Source organism: Panthera pardus, unplaced genomic scaffold (genome assembly GCF_024362965.1).
Source record: "Panthera pardus isolate Hobbes unplaced genomic scaffold, ASM2436296v1 HiC_scaffold_22, whole genome shotgun sequence".
NCBI classification, from domain to species: domain Eukaryota; kingdom Metazoa; phylum Chordata; class Mammalia; order Carnivora; family Felidae; genus Panthera; species Panthera pardus.
The window spans coordinates 7,996,075-8,014,375 of record NW_026526788.1 but is presented as its reverse complement, the minus strand read 5'-3'; the positions used below and the strand labels follow the sequence as shown (position 1 = coordinate 8,014,375).

The 18,301-nt window shown below is 37.8% G+C and overlaps 1 protein-coding gene and 1 long non-coding RNA gene across 10 annotated transcripts in view; both read right to left on the bottom strand.

Moving 5' to 3' along the window:
• RYR2 (ryanodine receptor 2) overlaps positions 1-18,301 on the bottom strand; it is a 756,877-nt gene that overhangs the window by 378,441 nt on the left and 360,135 nt on the right. For all 9 annotated transcript variants that reach the window (XM_053910232.1, XM_053910224.1, XM_053910226.1 and 6 more), the window contains 2 exons: positions 7,582-7,746; positions 2,314-2,435 (listed from right to left, as the gene is read on the bottom strand). In XM_053910232.1, coding sequence (XP_053766207.1) covers positions 2,314-2,435; positions 7,582-7,746 — 287 coding nt within the window. The remainder of the gene's footprint in view (positions 1-2,313; positions 2,436-7,581; positions 7,747-18,301) is intronic.
• On the bottom strand, positions 14,497-18,298 carry LOC128779102 (uncharacterized). The gene is made up of 3 exons (XR_008425043.1): positions 17,507-18,298; positions 16,977-17,357; positions 14,497-16,749 (listed from the first exon to the last, which is right to left on the bottom strand). It is a non-coding gene; the product is annotated as an uncharacterized LOC128779102 (long non-coding RNA).

Sequence of the window (18,301 nt, the reverse complement as noted above, 5' to 3'; positions counted from 1 at the left end):
TAATAAAAAAAGAATACATTCATTAATATACCTAAAGGAAAAGAAGGCTTCATATGTACTTTGTACAGTCCAGAAGAATAGAATCCCTCTCACAACACAAATACAAACACACACACACACACACACACACACACACAGCCTTCTACCATCACCACCACCACCATCCTGACCTGGAAAAAAAGGAACAGAAGGGTCACAGAAAATAAACTGCGTAAGACACACAAATGAAGATATATTGAATGGCCTTGACCTTCACTGTAAGCAGTGAAAAAGAGAAGTCTGTCCTTGCATTTTTAAAAATTAGGTTCTTAATAGTAAATAAATCTACATTAATAAAATGAATACTTAAAAATAATTCACTTTGGAAAACACACAGGTGCCAATATTATGAAGACCTGGAGATTTTAAAGAATTTTAGTGCTTTCATGAATATTACAGAAGAATCAAATTATTTTACTTAAAATAATGTACCCTTTATAATATTCTGTAATTATGTAAAACATTCCAAAGTTTCTGAGATATATTTAAGAACTGTACAAATTCAGGAAGTCTAAAGGTGCAGCAAATACTAATGAGCATGTAAGTAAAACCCACATATATAAAAAATACATGAATGTGATGAATTAAATAATATTAAAATAATTAAGTAATCAACTAATGGGTAAATCACAAAGAGAAATTAAATAAAGAAATATGGTCAACAGGGAGGCCTGGGTAGCTCAGTCGGTTGAGCCTCTGACTTCTCAGATCATGATCTCTCAGTTCATGCATTCAAGCCCCATGTCAGGCTTTGTGCTGACAGCTCAGAGCCTGGAGCCTGCTTCGGAATCTGTGTCTCCCTCTCTCTCTGACCCTCCCCCACTCATGCTCTCTCTCTCTCTCTCTCTCTCTCAAAACTAAATAAACATTTTTAAAAATTAAGAAAAAAGAGGCCTGAACCTTTAAAAAAAATACATAGTCAACAAACATGAAATATACCTATTTTCACAATTCTTGAATAAATTCAACTTAAAAATTATTGTAAATACATACACATATATGTATATACATACACATGTGTACATACATACATAAACTTTTCCATCAAATTGGCAAGTTTACTTATTTTTTAAAAATTATTTTCTTTTTAAAAATTTTTTTTAATGTTTTTCATTTTTTAGAGAGAGAGAGAGAAAGAGGCACAGAGAGAGACAGAGAGGAGAGGGAGACACAGAATTTTTGAGAGAGAGAGGAGAGGGAGACACAGAATCCAAAGCGGGCTCCAGGCTCTGAGCTGTCAGCACAGAGCCTGACGCAGGGATCAAACTCATGAACAGTGAGATCATGACCTGAGCCAAAGTTGGACGCTTAACTGCCTGAGCCACTCAGGTGCCTCTATTTTCTTTTTTTAAATGTTTGTTTATTTTGAGAGAGAACACAAGCAAGCAAGCAGGGAAAGGGAAGAGGGAGAGAGAGAATCCCAGGCATAGTGTAGAGCCCGATGTAGGGCTCAAACCCACAAACCATGAGATCATGACCTGAGTCGAAACCAAAAGTCAGATACTTAACCAGCTGAACAACCCAGGTGCCCCTCAAATTGGCAAGTTTAAAGAGATGTATGATACCCATCACAAGCCAGACTGTATGTTGGTATAATGTTACAGAAAGCACTCTGAGCAAAAGCTTGATTTAGTTTGAAGATATATAACTGTTTCCATTAGAAGGTATGAAACTTAGTTACTGTAAGAATCATTTTATTTTTTTGATACCGTTCAAAACTCACAAAGTATGTAGGCTTCATTACCCTCAGTGTGAAAGGAATATAAACAGGTCCAGAACAAGGGTATGTTATAGCATAATCCTAACCTGTAGCTATCAAATACAAGTTACACACACAATTTCTAAAATCACATTGCACGGGCGCCTGGGTGGCTCAGTCAGTTGAGCACTGACTCTTGATTTTGGCTCAGGTCATGATCTCATGACTTGTGGGATCGAGCTCTGTGTCGGGCTCTGCCACTGACAGTACAGGACCTGCTTGGGATTCTCTCTCTCTCCCTCTCTCTCTCTCTCTCTCTCTCTCTGCCCCTCCCCTCCCCCACTTGCTGGCATGCCGTCTCTCAAATTAAAAAAAAACAATAAAATTACATTCCCTTTTTAAAAGTGTATTTAAAATAAAGACATAAAACCACCTAGCTCCCATTTTCTAATGTGTATTGCCAACCCACCAAATTGTAGGCGTACCACCGTAGTGTATTTTAGACTTGTGTATTTGTAAAGCCAATAAAGAAGTCGAGATAAAACATCAAACCACCACAACAAAAGGAAACGTACCTTATAAATCTGTTGAAAAGGAAGACAGTGCTCCGGATGACTCGTGCGGTCCGTGATTCTTCATGCTGAGATCTAGAGAGATTTAAGCCGTCATCCATGTGACCTTCATGATGCATAATAGCCTGGACAAATGCAAAAGAACCCTGCCATTACTCCCACCATCTCCGTTCTAAACATCTCCATCTAAGAAGATGCACACTTCAAAGGTGAGCCGTAACAATAACGGTTCATACTTACAGTGAGCCGGGCATGGTTTTATGTGCAACTATTCAGATTTATAATGAAAACTATGCTGGGAGGTGTGGTTTTTTTTTTTTTAAGTTTATTTTTATTTATTTTGAGAGAGAGAGAGAGAGAGAGAGAGGGAGAGCAAGTGGGGGAGGGGCAGACAGAGAGAGAGAGGGAGACAGAGTCCCAAGCAGGCTCCGTGTCATCACCACAGAGTCGGAGGCGGGACTCGAACTCACAAACTGTCACATCGTGACCTGAGCCAAAATCAAGAGGTGGATGCTTACCTGACTGGGCCACCCAGGTGCCCCTTGAGTTGCATGATTTATAATAACTCATTCAAGTGGTATATACTTTTTTAATATTATATATATATACTTATATAAATACTTATACATATATATAAACACTTTTTTTTTTTTTTGCATTTACCACTTAAGTATTTAGAATGGCAAAATAATACCTGAAGTTTCTACTGATTTCCTGATGGAAACTTATTTCTGTCTTTACAAAAATGTGTCTACATGTTATCATTTCTACCCATATTTTTCCCACAACCATATATCATATTCAACTGTTAAGAAAAGATACAAGGAAAATCTGATACTAGACTAGAACTCTTAGAAAGTAATATCTGAGTTAAGAATTTTGCTTCATTCACTCCGTTCCTGATGATTTGTGCAATCATATTTTGAACTTTAACCTTTCTGGGGAATGTTGTGCTATAAATAATACAGGATGCAGTGTAGCAAATCCAGGAAAACCACTATCATAAATTAAAATAAAAAGCCCTGCATAAAACTCATCTCCAGTATCACAAGCAATGTGGTATTTATCCTTAAGAGTAGTAGTAATTAGAAGGAAGCATGGGGGGGGGGGGGGGCCAGAAAGCGTTCCTAAAATCTGTAGCTTTGAGTTTTCAAGAACCCACATGAAAAGAGTTTTTTTTTTTAAAGTAAAATTTTAATTATATATTTGATTTACCCCAATGTATCCAAAATATTATGTCAATATTTAATAAACAGAACCAACCTGTTCACGAAGTATTTAACATTCTTCTTTGCCTTCAAAATCCAGGATACTTAGAGTATCCTGATTTAGATACCAAACTGTTAGTGAAAATACTTGATTTGTTTTAGAATTGATGACATTTACAGTTGGAAGAGTACATTCACATACCTAAGCTGTTCCAAACATGCACAAAAATTCTCTAATAACTTAATTAAGCATAAGCTTTTAAATTTAAATTAATTAAAAAAATCGAAACGAAAAATTCAGTTCCTGTAGCTCTGGCCACATTCAAGTACAAAATAGCCACATGTGGCTAAGAACTGTTGACTTGGACAGCAGAGCCCCAGACCGAATTTCAAATTTATGGCAATTACAAGGGACAAAGGCGATGGGAAAAAATAATTCAGAGACATTTAGAACACGGGACATTCTACAACCGGCCTAGATTCTTAGTCAGTGATGAAAACAAGAGAGGAAGTACAAAAAAAATGCGTCAACATTGATTGGATCCTGATAGGAAATGAGATATAAAAGACATTCTGGGACAAGAGAAGAAATATGAATACAAACAGGATATTAGATGATATAATGGAATTCTCATTATTTATTAGGTACAAGAATGGTATTACTGATGTGTGTGTGTAGTGTGTGTGTGTGTGTGTGTGTGTGTGTGTGTGTGTCTATATGTATATATACACATATGCATACACATATGTATGTGTCTATAGACACACATATAGACACACACACATACAGAGAAAAAGAGAGAGAGAAGGATGAAAGGAGGGAAGGAGTAAAAGAAAGTAAATACTGTAAATTATTAATAATGGTTGAATCTAATTTGATGGTATATGGATGTTTGTTGGATTAGTCTTCTCTTTCTGTTTGAAATATTTCGAAATAAAACATTCAGGAGAAAAGAGACAGAAAATATCTGCTAAATCTGGTGGTTATTGGGTCAGCTCAAAGATCATTATAAAAAAAAAAAGTTTGCTTTGGAATCCAATCAACCTCTCTTGCCCCAATTTGCCCATTAGCCATTTACCTTCCAAACGTTAAGACAGTGCTCTGTGGGCTCAAAATTCTGTAATGCTACTGTAGCCAGAGACCAAGCCAACAGGTGCACGCGTGGGATCTCATGAACTCTAACTCCACACCCTTGAAAATACACGTTTCATTCAAGAACCCCCAAGCATCTTTCAGAGTTCAGGCACTGTGCTAGATATGACAAATACAAAAATGAAAGACATGGTTCTAGTCCCAAAGAATCTAGTAATGGAGACAGATAGTAAGTCATGAATATATACCTCTGTCACGCCCTTTCCTGTCTGTCTCTCCCCCTTAGCCTGTGAGCTGAACTTACTCTAACCTCCGGCTCTGTCTCCTGTGGACCTCAAAAAGCAGCTTCAACTCGCTGGCTCCAAATATGCAACAACTTGGATAAAAGACAGAGACATTTTGCTGAGTGGAAGACGCTTTGTACAAAAGAGTGCACGCTGCATGATTTCCTTTACACAAATTTCTCCATCAGGCAAAACTAACCTGTGGTGGGAAAAGATTACAAAAAGCAGTTGCCCCTGGGGGAGAAGGGGCGGGGACAACCTGGAAAGGAATGCTGTACAACTTTCTGCACAAATGGAACTTTGTTCTGCCATATTGTCATGCATGTGGGCCACATAATCTTTTGGCATTTCAGTGTATTTAAAGTCTACATCTAGGGGCGCCTGGGTGGTTCAGTGGGTTGAGAATCCGACTTCGGCTCAGGTCATGATCTCGTGGTCTGTGAGTTCGAGCCCCGCGTCAGGCTCTGTGCTGACAGCTCAGAGCCCGGAGCCTGCTTCAGATTCTGTGTCTCCCTGTCTCTCTGCCCCTCCCCCACTCATGCTCTGTCTGTCTCTCTTTCTCTCTCTCTCTGTCAAAAATAAATAAACATTAAAAAAAAATTTAAAGTCTACCTCTAAAAATTGAAAATAATGGTAATAATTTACCAGGACATAGCAAGGGGGGTAGGAGTATAAATAAAACAAGAATACAAAAGCATTGAGAAGAATGAAGGTGAGGGACAGAGACACAAGGGTTCATTGTATTATTCTGTTTCCTTGGCATATATTTGATTTTTCCATCATGAAAAGTTAAAAACAGCTAAGCTCAGTCACAGGAAATAAATGGTTTACAATACTGCATATGAATAAATGCATTTAAATGTATGAGCCTCACTCAAAGACCTCAAAGACAAGAGATGATCTCATCACAAAGATCATATGGGTCTACAAGAGAGTTGTCCCTGGCTTTCCATCCAAAGCTCTAAGTTAGGAGAGAGATGATTTAGGCCCAACTCAATCAAAGCAGAATCAGCCTCCAACCTCACTGGTCACTCCAAAGAGATCACAATAACCCTAAAAAAATCCATTCTGGAATGTAGATATGTTATGATTAGTAAGTCTATTGGAAATAAAGATTTCTGCCCCACTACAGTCTTTCCAACATCTCACATCGGTAGAAATAATATTTGTGGTGTTATTTGGTTCTGTGTAAAATTATGACATATGAACAATTTAGTACTATAGTACTAAAGGAGCTCACAAATAGTGTGGGATAGAGAGCTGGAGGGTGAGAGGAAGGACAGAGAGAAAGACAGAGAGAGAAGAGGGCAGGGGAGGGGAGAGGAGGAGAGAGGAGAGGGGAGGGGTGGAGAGAGGAAGGGAGAGGAGGGGAAGGGAGAGGTACCCTAGTAAATGAAATAGCACAGGACTACATATAAAATTTAATAAGTTATACGTAAATACTATGAAAACATAAAGGAAGGCACAGGAGATAAACTGAGACTTTCAAGAAGAACTTTTAAAATCTTTAAACTTAACCCCTGCAGGACAGATAGAAATTGGGTGGAGAAAAAAAAGTTTTAAAGGGCATTCCAACCGTAGTTGATGCTTGAACAACATAGGTTTGAGCTACGCAGGTCCGCTTACACATGGCTTTTTTTCAATAAATACAGTACAGTAATGTAAATATATTGTCTCTTAGGATTTTCTTAACATTTTCTTTTCTCTAGCTTATTTTATTGTAAGAATACAGTATATATAATACATAAAACACACAAAATGTGTTAATTATTTATGTTATTGGTGAACCTTCCCATCAATAGTAGGCTACTAGTAAAGTCTTAGGGGGAGTCAAAAGTTAAACACAGACTTTGACTGTGGGTTGGTGCCCCTAGTCCCATGTTGCTCAAGGGTCAACTGTGTTTGCAAAAGCACAGTTGTGTATAACCCACATTGTGTGTGTTTGTTGGCTTTTTATTGAAGTATAGTTGACAAACATAGCATATCAATTTCATGTGTACAAAATGAAAGTCAACCTTCTGGATGGAAGAAGGTATTCGCAAACCATATAACTGACAAGGGATTAATATCCTATATACATAAAGAGCTCATACAAAGCAATAGCAACAACAACAAAAATATAATCTGATTCAAAAAATGGGTAGAGGATCTGAATTGACATTTTTTTTTCAAAGCCATGATTTTTTGAGAAACAAGGAATGTGGTACAACTGGTGGGCTGAGAAAACCAAAGACGATGCCCAGAGATTGGACAATGAATAGGTGAATGGGGCACGGATGAGATAAGAGGCAGGTCAGGAAGGGTATCATATCACTATCAAGAAGTATAGTACTTGTCTTATGAGAAACAGACTGTCAGCAGAGGATTAAACCGTAACAGTGTATGAGCTCTCCTGCTTTCTAGAAATAAAACTCAGGCAGGAACAGGGAGAACAGAGTGAAGTAGGTAGACTATGCTAGAATCCAGAAAAGAGTGTATTTCTTCACTTGATATTTAAAGTCATTATGTAACATCTGGCATTGTTCACCCCACAAAAACCAAAGAGATTATTATGGTGGGATTTGACCTTTTGCATGTAAATAGTGTTTTGTAGGTGGCCCACAGTGTTAGCTACCTCTTACCTTCTGTTGGTGTTTTATTGTCACAAAAAACGATGGCTATAAATAGCGTTTTTATGTAATCTTACCTTACGTTGTATGGATCCCATTCTCACTGATTTCACATCCACAGACTGGTAAGTAAGCCACAGGCCAGTATTTATGTGTTGAATATAGCATACTGAGTCTCCATATTTTATTTCTGATGTTCCCATGCCATCGACTTCTTTTCTCACCCCTACATCCAATTTTTCCTAAGGAGAGAGAGAGAAAAAAAAAAAGATAAGCAAATGTTGTAAAAATACTAGTTTATATTGAAAGAACTTTGCCTTACTGTAAATATGTCCCTTGAAATATTCAGCCCTCTGACATCCTTTAAAATACTAATGGTCAAATATTCCATTCCAGCAGTTCAAGCTGTACTGAAAATTGAAGTAGGAAGTTATAAAGATAAACATACCCTGAATTATTCATAATAATAGAACATTATTTTGGCTATAACATTTTATATTGCTTAATGGCAAACTCCAAACCAGAGATCTTAAAATTAGTAGCTTAGGCTTCATGTTCTTTCCAGATTATTTTTTCACCGTTGATGGTTAACAGCATATATTTAGAAGAACAGAAAATCCTGTTTTGAGTTCAATCTCTGCTACTTACTACCTCTGTGACCTTAGGATAACTTAATTAAACATTATAAGCCTTGGGTTTCTCATCTGTAAAGAAAGACAACAAAAGTATCTCCCCCGCACCATAGTATCAGACAGCATGAGCTAATGCATGTAAAGTTTTCAGCCCAGTTCCTGGGATAAAATAAACACTTACCTAAATTTTAATGATTCTGACCATGAAAATGGTATTGATAATATTGACAAGGATATTGCTGAGGATGTTAATACCAGTGGTGGCTTCTTTTGAACTGATCGAAGCTATAATTCAGTTTCCACAAGGGCCACTTCCAACGTGGACCATGGAAGTATTCACTCCTCTAGGGCTACGAGGGTAAGCACCCTGTGCCATGAAGGAACAGCCGATCCTCTGACACCAACTAAATATATAAGTCCCTATTTCTTTTAATGCTTCCTTCTTCAACATGCACTTTCAGTTTTCCCTCCCATGCTTAATTCTGGTCTTCAGGCACATGTGAGGTCTCGAAGTTCTGTATAGTCCTTAAAATAACAGCAAAATAATCTAATCCTCTTTTGGTTGCTGGATCTCCTTTTGTGGTTCCTTATTCTTCTCTTTGGTCTAACTTTTGTTGATAAATTTAACTTTCATCTATGCCTTTCCTTATTCAACTTTCAAAATAGTTACACAAATGTTTTTGGAGACTAGATTGATGTAATAGTTACACAATTAGTTGAAAATTACGAATAGTTACACAAATGTTTTTGAATATTAGGTTGGAGTAAACTTTATGGCTGTTATACAGAAAGGAATACTTCAAATAAAAATAATTCAAAACAAAATTCTAATAAGATTTTTTCATGTGATCTGCACATTGTACTAATACTAATAACTCTAAGATGATTATGAACACTCCAACAATTGAAAATTAAAATGAATTGAAATTCTTAATACAAAAGGTCAAGGTCATGTAAGAAAATGAATACAATTATATGTTAAGTTGATTTAACCATTATGCAAATAACTTGAAACACTATTCCAAGAATCTGCAATAAAACAGATAATTAAGCTATTCCAATTTCACTCCATCAAACAAGATAAACTACTAATCTACTTGCTCCAACCCCATCAATGGGAAAATTAAATTCGAGGGGAAAATATAACAATGTAATTATCTCCACAAAATAAAACAATGAGCCTCTAACATTCTAACTTTCTTGTTTTTTGTTGTTGTTTTGTTTTTTTGTTTTTTATCCAAGGGAGTTCGTTGGTAGCCTACTTTTACAGACTGCGGATTGTGTTTTGAGAAGTCACAATTACTAATTGTAAAGTTATGCTTTGTTTGCTTTTTATTAAATAGTTCACATCTCTCTCTGAATTAGTTTTAACCATGGTACGTCATGTAGAGTGTCTTAGTGACTATCTCTGAGCCTCAGGTCAGGCAAGAATGGCTAAAATAACATTAGAAAAAAGTAAAGTGATTATTTGCTGTATGAAAGAATAAAGGCCATTCATGCTCCTTCTTTCTTTTATTTCCTGTCATTTTCTGTAACTCAGACTTAGGGGGAAGGAGAAATTCAGGTAAAAATAATCCAGATGCTTTGAACAACTATAAGCAGAGGCAAAACATGAGTCAAGAATATGACAGCTATGAAAAGCACCTAACATAAAACTAGCCTGTTTTACTAGAAATAACGTATCCAGATTAGACAAGTAATAATTTTACTAATACTCTGCATTCACTCAACACATGTTATTTTTTTTTTAATTATTCTGGCTTTGGGAAATGATAGAGTAGTGGAGTTGGACTAATCCTCCCAGAGAGAACAATTATAAAATTTAGAAGACATACTTTCCAGAATCTATCTGAAGATCCTTAAGAGGGATCAAAAGCAGGGAGAAATCGGAGAATATTTTTCTCTCTAAAGAAAAATAGTACCCATGTGATTTTTTTAAAGCTGCCTTTTGGGATGCCTGGGTGGCTCCTCTGATTAAGCATCTGACCCTTGATTTTTGGCTCAGGTCATGATCTCACAATTGAGATCAAGCCCTGTGTAGGGCAGTCCCGCATAGGGCTCCATGCTGAGAGCATAGAGCCTGCTTGGAATTCTCTCTCTCTCTCTCTCTCTCTCTCTCTCTCTCCCCCTCTCTCTCTCAAAAATAAATAAACTTTAAAGGCTGCCTTTTGCCTTGGGACATACCCTGCCCAATCTGCTTGCAGCTCATGCAGAAGGAATCTGCTGCCTTACTGGCTTGAGATATCAGAGAACACACCATAAGGCTCACAAGCAGCTGGAAAATTAGATGAGCTAAATCCTGTAGTGAAAAGGTATCTGCAAAATCTGCTTATAAAATTCACCCAAATTCTTGCTGACCACTAAACTATGCCCTGCGGAATGAAAGCAGATGAAAGCTGATGTAACTGTGCAAAAATACAAGCAACTGCCCACTGCAAAACAGAGAACAAAACTGGAGTTTCAGTCCAACAGGGTTAACCGCCTGCTGAAACTAAAATCACTCTTCGGTGGGGGGGGGGGGGGACCTTAACAAAATTCAGAGTCTCTATAACCTACCATTTCTAATACCCAATAGATACGGTCAAAAATTAGTATATGTGAAACACAAGAAAAAGTGATCATACTAAATTAAGAAAACAAAACCACTGTGACCCATGCCAAAGAAAACAGAATAACGATAGGGAATAGAAAGGATGCACAGATAGCCCTTACAATTAGCAGACAAGGACTTTATTTTTTGTTAATTTATTTTAGGGGGAAGGAGGCAGAGGGAGAGAGAGAATCTTAAGCAGGCTCCACGCTCAGCGCGGGAGCCCAATGCAGGGCTCGACCCCACCACCGTGAGATCGTGACCTGAATCGAAATCAAGACTCAGATGCTCAACCTACTGAGCCACCCAGGCAACCCAGCAGACAAACTCTTCAAAGTGACCATTGTAAATATAAACTACGTTCAATGACATAAAGGAAAATATACGCATAATGAATAAAATGATGGGACTCTCAGGTGAAGAAATATAAACTACATAAAATGAAATATAATAGCAAAATGAAAACAGTAATTGAAATATAAAATTAATTGGGTCAGCTTAACATCAAATTGGAATTACTAAGGAGACAATGAAGTTGAAAGCAGGTCAGTAGAAATTTTCCAATCTCAAGATCAGATTGCTTTTATTTATTTATTTATTTATTTATGCTTTAAATATTTATTTATTTTGGGGAGAACACAAGCAGGGACAGGGGAGAGAGAGGGGGACAGAGGATTCAAAGCAGGCTCTGTGGCTCTACACTGACAGGCTGACTGCAGTGAGCCTCGTGTGGGGTTCAAACTCATGAACCGTGAGATCATGACCTAGGCCAATGGCGGATGCTCAATCAACTGAGCCACCCAGGCACCCCAAGATCAGAATGCTTTTAAAAGCACTCTGACATAATAAGTACTTTGCCATTAGGTAAAAACTTTCCTCAAAAGACCAGATAAAGATTTAATTCCCATACCTTCTGCATTTCATTGAGGAAGTGTTTAGATCCTATTATTTTAGCACTCATTAACATCCATACATTTTTAAATAGTCTACTTTTCCATCCTATAAAGAATAATCTTGCGATCTGAGGACCATAAAAATGCTCAGAAAGAAAACAACTTTTTTTGACACAGTCTCGAGTTATTGAAAAGGATTCTATTTTTACTGTTAGGTGATCTTTTAGACATTTTCTCTTGTGATTCATGGACAACCATAACTCACAATACTTTAACTAGAGAGAGATACTGGCACTTCACTGAAATTACTTCTCAACTGCCTTCTTTCCCATTGACTATTAATTAGTTTTTCAAGGGCATGAATCATATGTCTGGTTCCTTCACCTCAGTGGCCCATATCCCAGGAGCAGAACAGTCCCTGCAAATCCTAGATTCTCAACAAAGATTTACTAAATTAATAAATCAATTTTTGGGAAAAAAAAAAAAGCGCATACCTCTTCAGAAACTATTCCCAAGTCTAACATTCAAATGATTCCACTTACGAATGCTTAGAAAACATGATTTCCTAATGAATACCAAAAGAGTTTTAGAAGTAAAAAAGATCAGCGTGAAAAATATTAAGTGACATTTTGGCATTGGGCATATGAAACTGACTAGTAAAGCCAAAACTATTTGTGATCAACTGTCCATACGAAGTGATATACAGGCATTACATATACCAAATGAGGCCCATTAAGAAATTTAAGCTAGTCATGCAGGATTATGTTCTCATTATATGAACCAGGTAGTTCAGTGAGATTCTTCCAATTACACCATCCCTAAATCCATCCAAATTATTCTACCAAGTGGCTGATAGGAAGGAAAATAAAAAAAGGCCTTTATCCTCAGAGGATGGTGTGTTTGTTTTTGTAACAGCCAGTTCTCCCTTAAACAAATAATCGTTAAAGTTAGGAAAACTAAAAGCTCAACGTCAAAATATATATATACCCTTTTGCTTTTATATGGTGCCATACTTAAACATAAAAGGGTTGGTCACTGAAAAATGTGAATCTAAAAATGTAACGGGGTCAGAGAAATTACTGGAACCGATATGCCAGGCCAAGCTCGGTCCATCCAAGGCAGGTGTATAAAAAATACATAGCTTTCTTTGTCCCTGGTGTTTGTTTAGAAATCTCACGAAGATACACTGGTGGGTGTGTTTGCAGAGAGAAAGGCCTTAAAACATTTCTTGTGCTGGAAGGATCTTTGAGGGGTTTCCCTCGCGGCAAACAAGGTCACAGTGCCTTAGAAGTCCTCTAATATCTTGGATAAACCCCACCCCTTGAGGGTGGGCTGGGCCAGTGTGTATGATGGGATAGCACTTGTGATTAGATTATGTTCTATGGCAAAGGTGAGACGATCTTGCGGATGTAATTAAAGTCTGTATTGAATTGACTGTGAACAAATACTATGGGTGAGTAACAGTTAATCAGGTGAACCCTTTAAAGAAGGCTTAGGCTTGGGGCGCCTGGGTGGCTTGGTCGGTTAAGCGTCCGACTTCAGCCAGGTCACGATCTCGCGGTCCGTGAGTTCGAGCCCCGCGTCAGGCTCTGGGCTGATGGCTCGGAGCCTGGAGCCTGTTTCCGATTCTGTGTCTCCCTCTCTCTCTGTCCCTCCCCCGTTCATGCTCTGTCTCTCTCTGTCCCAAAAATAAATAAAAAACGTTGAAAAAAAAAAATTTAAAAAAAAAAAAAAAAAAAAAGAAGGCTTAGGCTTTCCCTAAGCAGCTAGGGCCCATGGCGTTCCATCCCAATCATGATCTTTCTCTCCAGCCACTTGCGTTACGGACTCTAGGCTTACTTGGCCAGCCCTCACAACCTCATAAAGCAAACCCACATAATAAAAATCCCTTAATATACACATGTCTCAACGCTGGCTCCGCTTCTCTGGTTGAACTTTGACTGCTACACCTTATCTTAACCCCAAAGGTTTCAGTGAGCTCATTCTTGTGCAGATTGCCACTGGAAAGAATCAGCGTAAAAACTATTACTGAATTTCTCTATTTTCTGTAAAATTATAGTTGGCATTATTTTCTATTACGCTATCAAACATTGTTGAAAAAAGGTAACTGAAAAAGTTTATTTTGAATTTAATCCTGATTAGATACAAAATCCATCTCCATAACTTGGCATAACTATTTTGATAAGAAAAAAAATTCTCCACTTTGTTTTTATATTTTAGATATTTAATCAATCCCTAAACAACCATAATAGTCAGACTATTCCAAGTGAGCAAGATATATTTTCTACCTGCCATTATTATTATTATTATTACATCTTTAATTTTCTTATTAGTTTTAGTATTTGCATCCAAAATCTGGAGCTGTCACACAACTCACCCAAGCCACTGTTTCCCATCTGCATAATGAAGATTAAAAATAATGGGGTTCCTGGGTGGCTCAGTTGATTGAGCATCGGGTTCTTGATTTCAGCTCAGGTTGTGATCTCAGGGTCGTGGGATTAACTCCCCCAAGAGAGATGCTCTCTATCTTTCCCCCCTGCCCCTCTTCCCCTACCCCCTCTCCCCTGCTCTTGCTCTCTCTCTCTCTAAATAAGACATTAATTAAAAAATTAAAATGGGGGCGCCTGGGTGGCTCAGTCGGTTGAGCGGCCGACTTCGGCTCAGGTCATGATCTCACGGTCTGTGAGTTCGAGCCCCGCATCGGGCTCTGTGCTGACAGCTCAGAGCCCGGAGCCCGTTTCGGATTCTGTGTCTCCCTCTCTCTCTGACCCTCCCCTGTTCAGGCTCTGTCTCTCTCTGCCTCAAAAATAAATAAACGTTAAAAAAAAAAAATTAAAAAAAAAATTAAAATGAAAAATTAAAATGAAAAAAGTATCTAAGCTTCATAGGCTTGATCTAGGATTAAACAAGATAATTCACTTAAGGTGCTTAGTACACTACTTGGCATATAATAAGTTATTAGCTGTTATACTTATTTTCATTGCAGAAGTGTGCAGGTTTGAAAACATCTTAAAAATTTTTTGAACTAAGAATAAAAAATTCCAAGTAAAAATGACATAATAAAAACTACATCCCGAAAATGTTTTGTTCTTTCTATTTCTGCCACTTGATCCATAATCGTTAATCTCAATGGCAGCCTTATTTGAGGTTAGTATTCCATCATATATACACCTTTAAGTGTCTTTATTTCAAAGACCAGGGGCCATGTTCAAATGTAGAAATGAACACAGGGATGAGAGAATCAACTTACACTATTTTCTCTAAAATCTTGACAATATAAAAAATACTTTATTTTAAAAATAATTTCATCTATAATTAAAGACTTTTTATTCTGTTTTAGTTGGTTGTAAATTCAATGCTTCTTTATCATGTAAATGCACAACAGTTTTCATCATAGATTTTAATTACTTTTTCATTTTTTTAATGTTTATTTATTTTTGAAGGAGAGAGAAGACAGAGTGTGAGCAGGGGAGGGGCAGGGAGAGAGACAGCCACAGAATCCAAAGCAGAATCTAGGCTCTGAGCTGTCAGCACAGAGCCCAACACGGGGCACGAACTCATGAACCGCGAGATCATGACCTGAGCCGAAGTCAGATGCCTAAACAAGTGAGCCACTCAGGCACCCCAAGGATTTCTTTAAGTAAAAAAAAATAAATAAATAATTTTTTTAAGTTACATTATGATTTGCTTTTTATTTTAACTCAACAATATTATGATGGATATTTTTCCAGATCTGTATATTCTAATAGCTAATACCACTTACCTATCAACTATATTTGTTGAATATCTGAGTCTTTTCCAAGCTTTTGCCATAACAAAGAATGATGAAACTTACCTGCACAGGTTTTATTTTATTTCAGTAAAACAATCCCCCCACTAAAAACAATTAAATTACAGACTTCATGTATCCTACCAGTGGTTTTTCTCTTTATTTCTTCTTGTATCTCCTATAGGTTTTGCTTACTGAATATTAATACTATGTCATTTTATTTGGTATAAAGATTTGGTAACTGTTTACATCCTCAGTGAATTCTGCTCTTTGATACTAGGAAGTATCCTTCTTTTTTTCACTCAACGCTTTCAATGCCTGAATTTCTCCTCATCTGATATTAAATCAGACATCCTGCTTTGTTCTGGTTTGTATTTTCTTGGTATTCAATTAACCATCTTGTAATTTACAAACTTTCCAGATAAAATTGTTCTAGAAGTGTCTCATTATGTCAGCATTATTTATACTTCATGATCCAATATGAAATTGTTTTAAATTGTAATTTTAGCCCATTTTTATGTAATGATAAGGCAAATACACTGAGTCTCCACCTGTCAACATTTTAGATTTTCTATTTTTACGTTTGTTTTCTAATTGTTTGCTACATGGCCTATGGTCTTTGTTGACTGTGGGTTTCTGTGGCTATGCACAGCCTATTATTTCTGCCTTGTCCTCTTTCTTTAATTTTTTTAAATGTCTATTCATTTTTCAGAGAGAGAAAGTGTGTGTGCGATGCTGGGGAGAGGCAGAGAAAGACAAGGGGACAGAGGATCCAGAGCAGGCTCTCTGCTGTCAGCAGAGAACCTAATGTGGGGCTCCAACTCATGAACCGTGAAATCATGACTTGATCTGAAGCTGGATGCCTAACCAACTGAGCCATCCAAGTGCCCTGCCCCTGCCTTGTCCTCTTTCTACTGGTCTGGTCTGTGCACAATAAGAATGGTAGTATTTTCCTCTCTTTTTTTTTTTTTCACCAAATTCCCTCTTTTCCACCACCTTATTTTAGTAAATTTCATTATACTTCAGTGTTTGCCTTTTCCCTGTTAAATATCTTATACTTCCATTACCTGATTTTTCAATTAAAAAAAATATTCTTTGCCCTTATGTGTTATGGGAGGCAATCAGCGCACCTCTTTTTCACTTTTTCTCTTTTGCCCCTAATTTTTGTTCGATTTTTGCTTTGCAAATGCTACAGTGTGGAAAACTTTTCCAGTGTCTTTCACTGCGATATGACTGCTCAGGTTATTCTACTTCTCTGGGATTTTATTTTGCTAAATTAGATTTTGCTAGCATGTCATGTGTTCCCTTTAGTTTTTCTCATTTTCTGCAATAAAGCTGTATGTCATTGTAATAGGTACCGTCTTTTTTTTTTTTTTAATTTTTTTTTAACGTTTTTATTTATTTTTGAGACAGAGCATGAATGGGGGAGGGGCAGAGAGAGAGGGAGACACAGAATCGGAAGCAGGCTCCAGGCTCTGAGCCATCAGCCCAGAGCCCGACGCAGGGCTCGAACTCACAGACTGTGAGATCGTGACCTGAGCCGAAGTCGGACGCATAACCGACTGAGCCACCCGGGCGCCCCTGGTACCATCTTTTTTTACTTAAAAAAAGAGCTTCTACCATCAGATAACTGATCCCTCTTTAGTGAGCTGATTTTTTGTCTTTTTCTGACTGTGGTGCGATCAGTGGCTAAACCAGCACCCTCCCCCTCTTCTGCTGAGGTAGGCTTGAGGAAGAAGCCCCTCAACACCAAGCTCATTCACAATGAGATCCACTGTGCTTCCCAACTACGGAGACAAGGAGCAACTGTCCACCAGAGGTCCACAAGACACAGCTTTCAGAGCCCTTTGTGGGGCCCATACAACAAATACACAGACGCGGGTCCTGAGACTGTCCATTCAGGTTTAGCAGTTTTGTCTATTTTTCACCACACGGAATAGCTATCTACACTGCTGTCTCTCCCAGAGATCTCTGAGGAAGTCAAGAGTCCGGTGTATCTTCCACCACTCCGTATGTTGCAGAGCAGAAGAACCAACAGAGTGGCACTACGGACGGGTACCCAGGCTACTGTCTTCTCTCGGTTACTTCTGGACTCACCCAAACTTAACCATTAGCTACAACAGGAGCATCAGGTTCTACATCTCTGCAACAAAACTAACCAGTAATCAGCCCATTCCTACCATTATGCTCAAGTTTCATCCTTCATTCACTGAAGGACAGAAATATATGATAAAAATGATTATACAATAGGTGCTTGGCATTGGTCAATTGAACATGTGATTTTTCAACCATTCCTGAGACTCCTCACTGTTCAGGACATTTGCTCTTTTGCTGAACCATGACTGGGAATCTACTACATTGTGGGGCTGATCAGTCGGGGACCAGCCATGAGGTACTGAGGGGCCCAGTTGTGCTGGAGCACCAGCATTCCACCTTGACTTTGATGCACATGTATTTTTTTTCTATTTTACTCATCATCTGGTTCAAAGGGATTCTCATTAGAGATCTAAAGAGTTTTCTAGGACGTCTTGTTCCTACAAATGATTCAAAAGACATAAGAAGAAAGATCCGCATAGAAGAGCAGACGTGAAAACAAATGTGTCTTTGAGGAAAAAGTTTTGATGTGTTTTACCGTCATATTGTTATATGACAACAGCACGAGGTTTGTGCTAACTGTGCCTAAGTCTAAGAAAACAAACAAGCCCGATGAATGCGTTTTATGTAAACAACCAAAGAACTATAAACCAGGTGAGACACGTGAGCAGAGTTTTACCGAAAGGAATGGATAGAAGAGGAACTGGAAATTTAGAAAGACGTGTAAAATGTTCTTACATCATTTCTTTGTTTGCATTTCTAACATTGAAAGAAATGTGATGGGAATATACTGACACGTAGCCCGAAATTACATTTTCT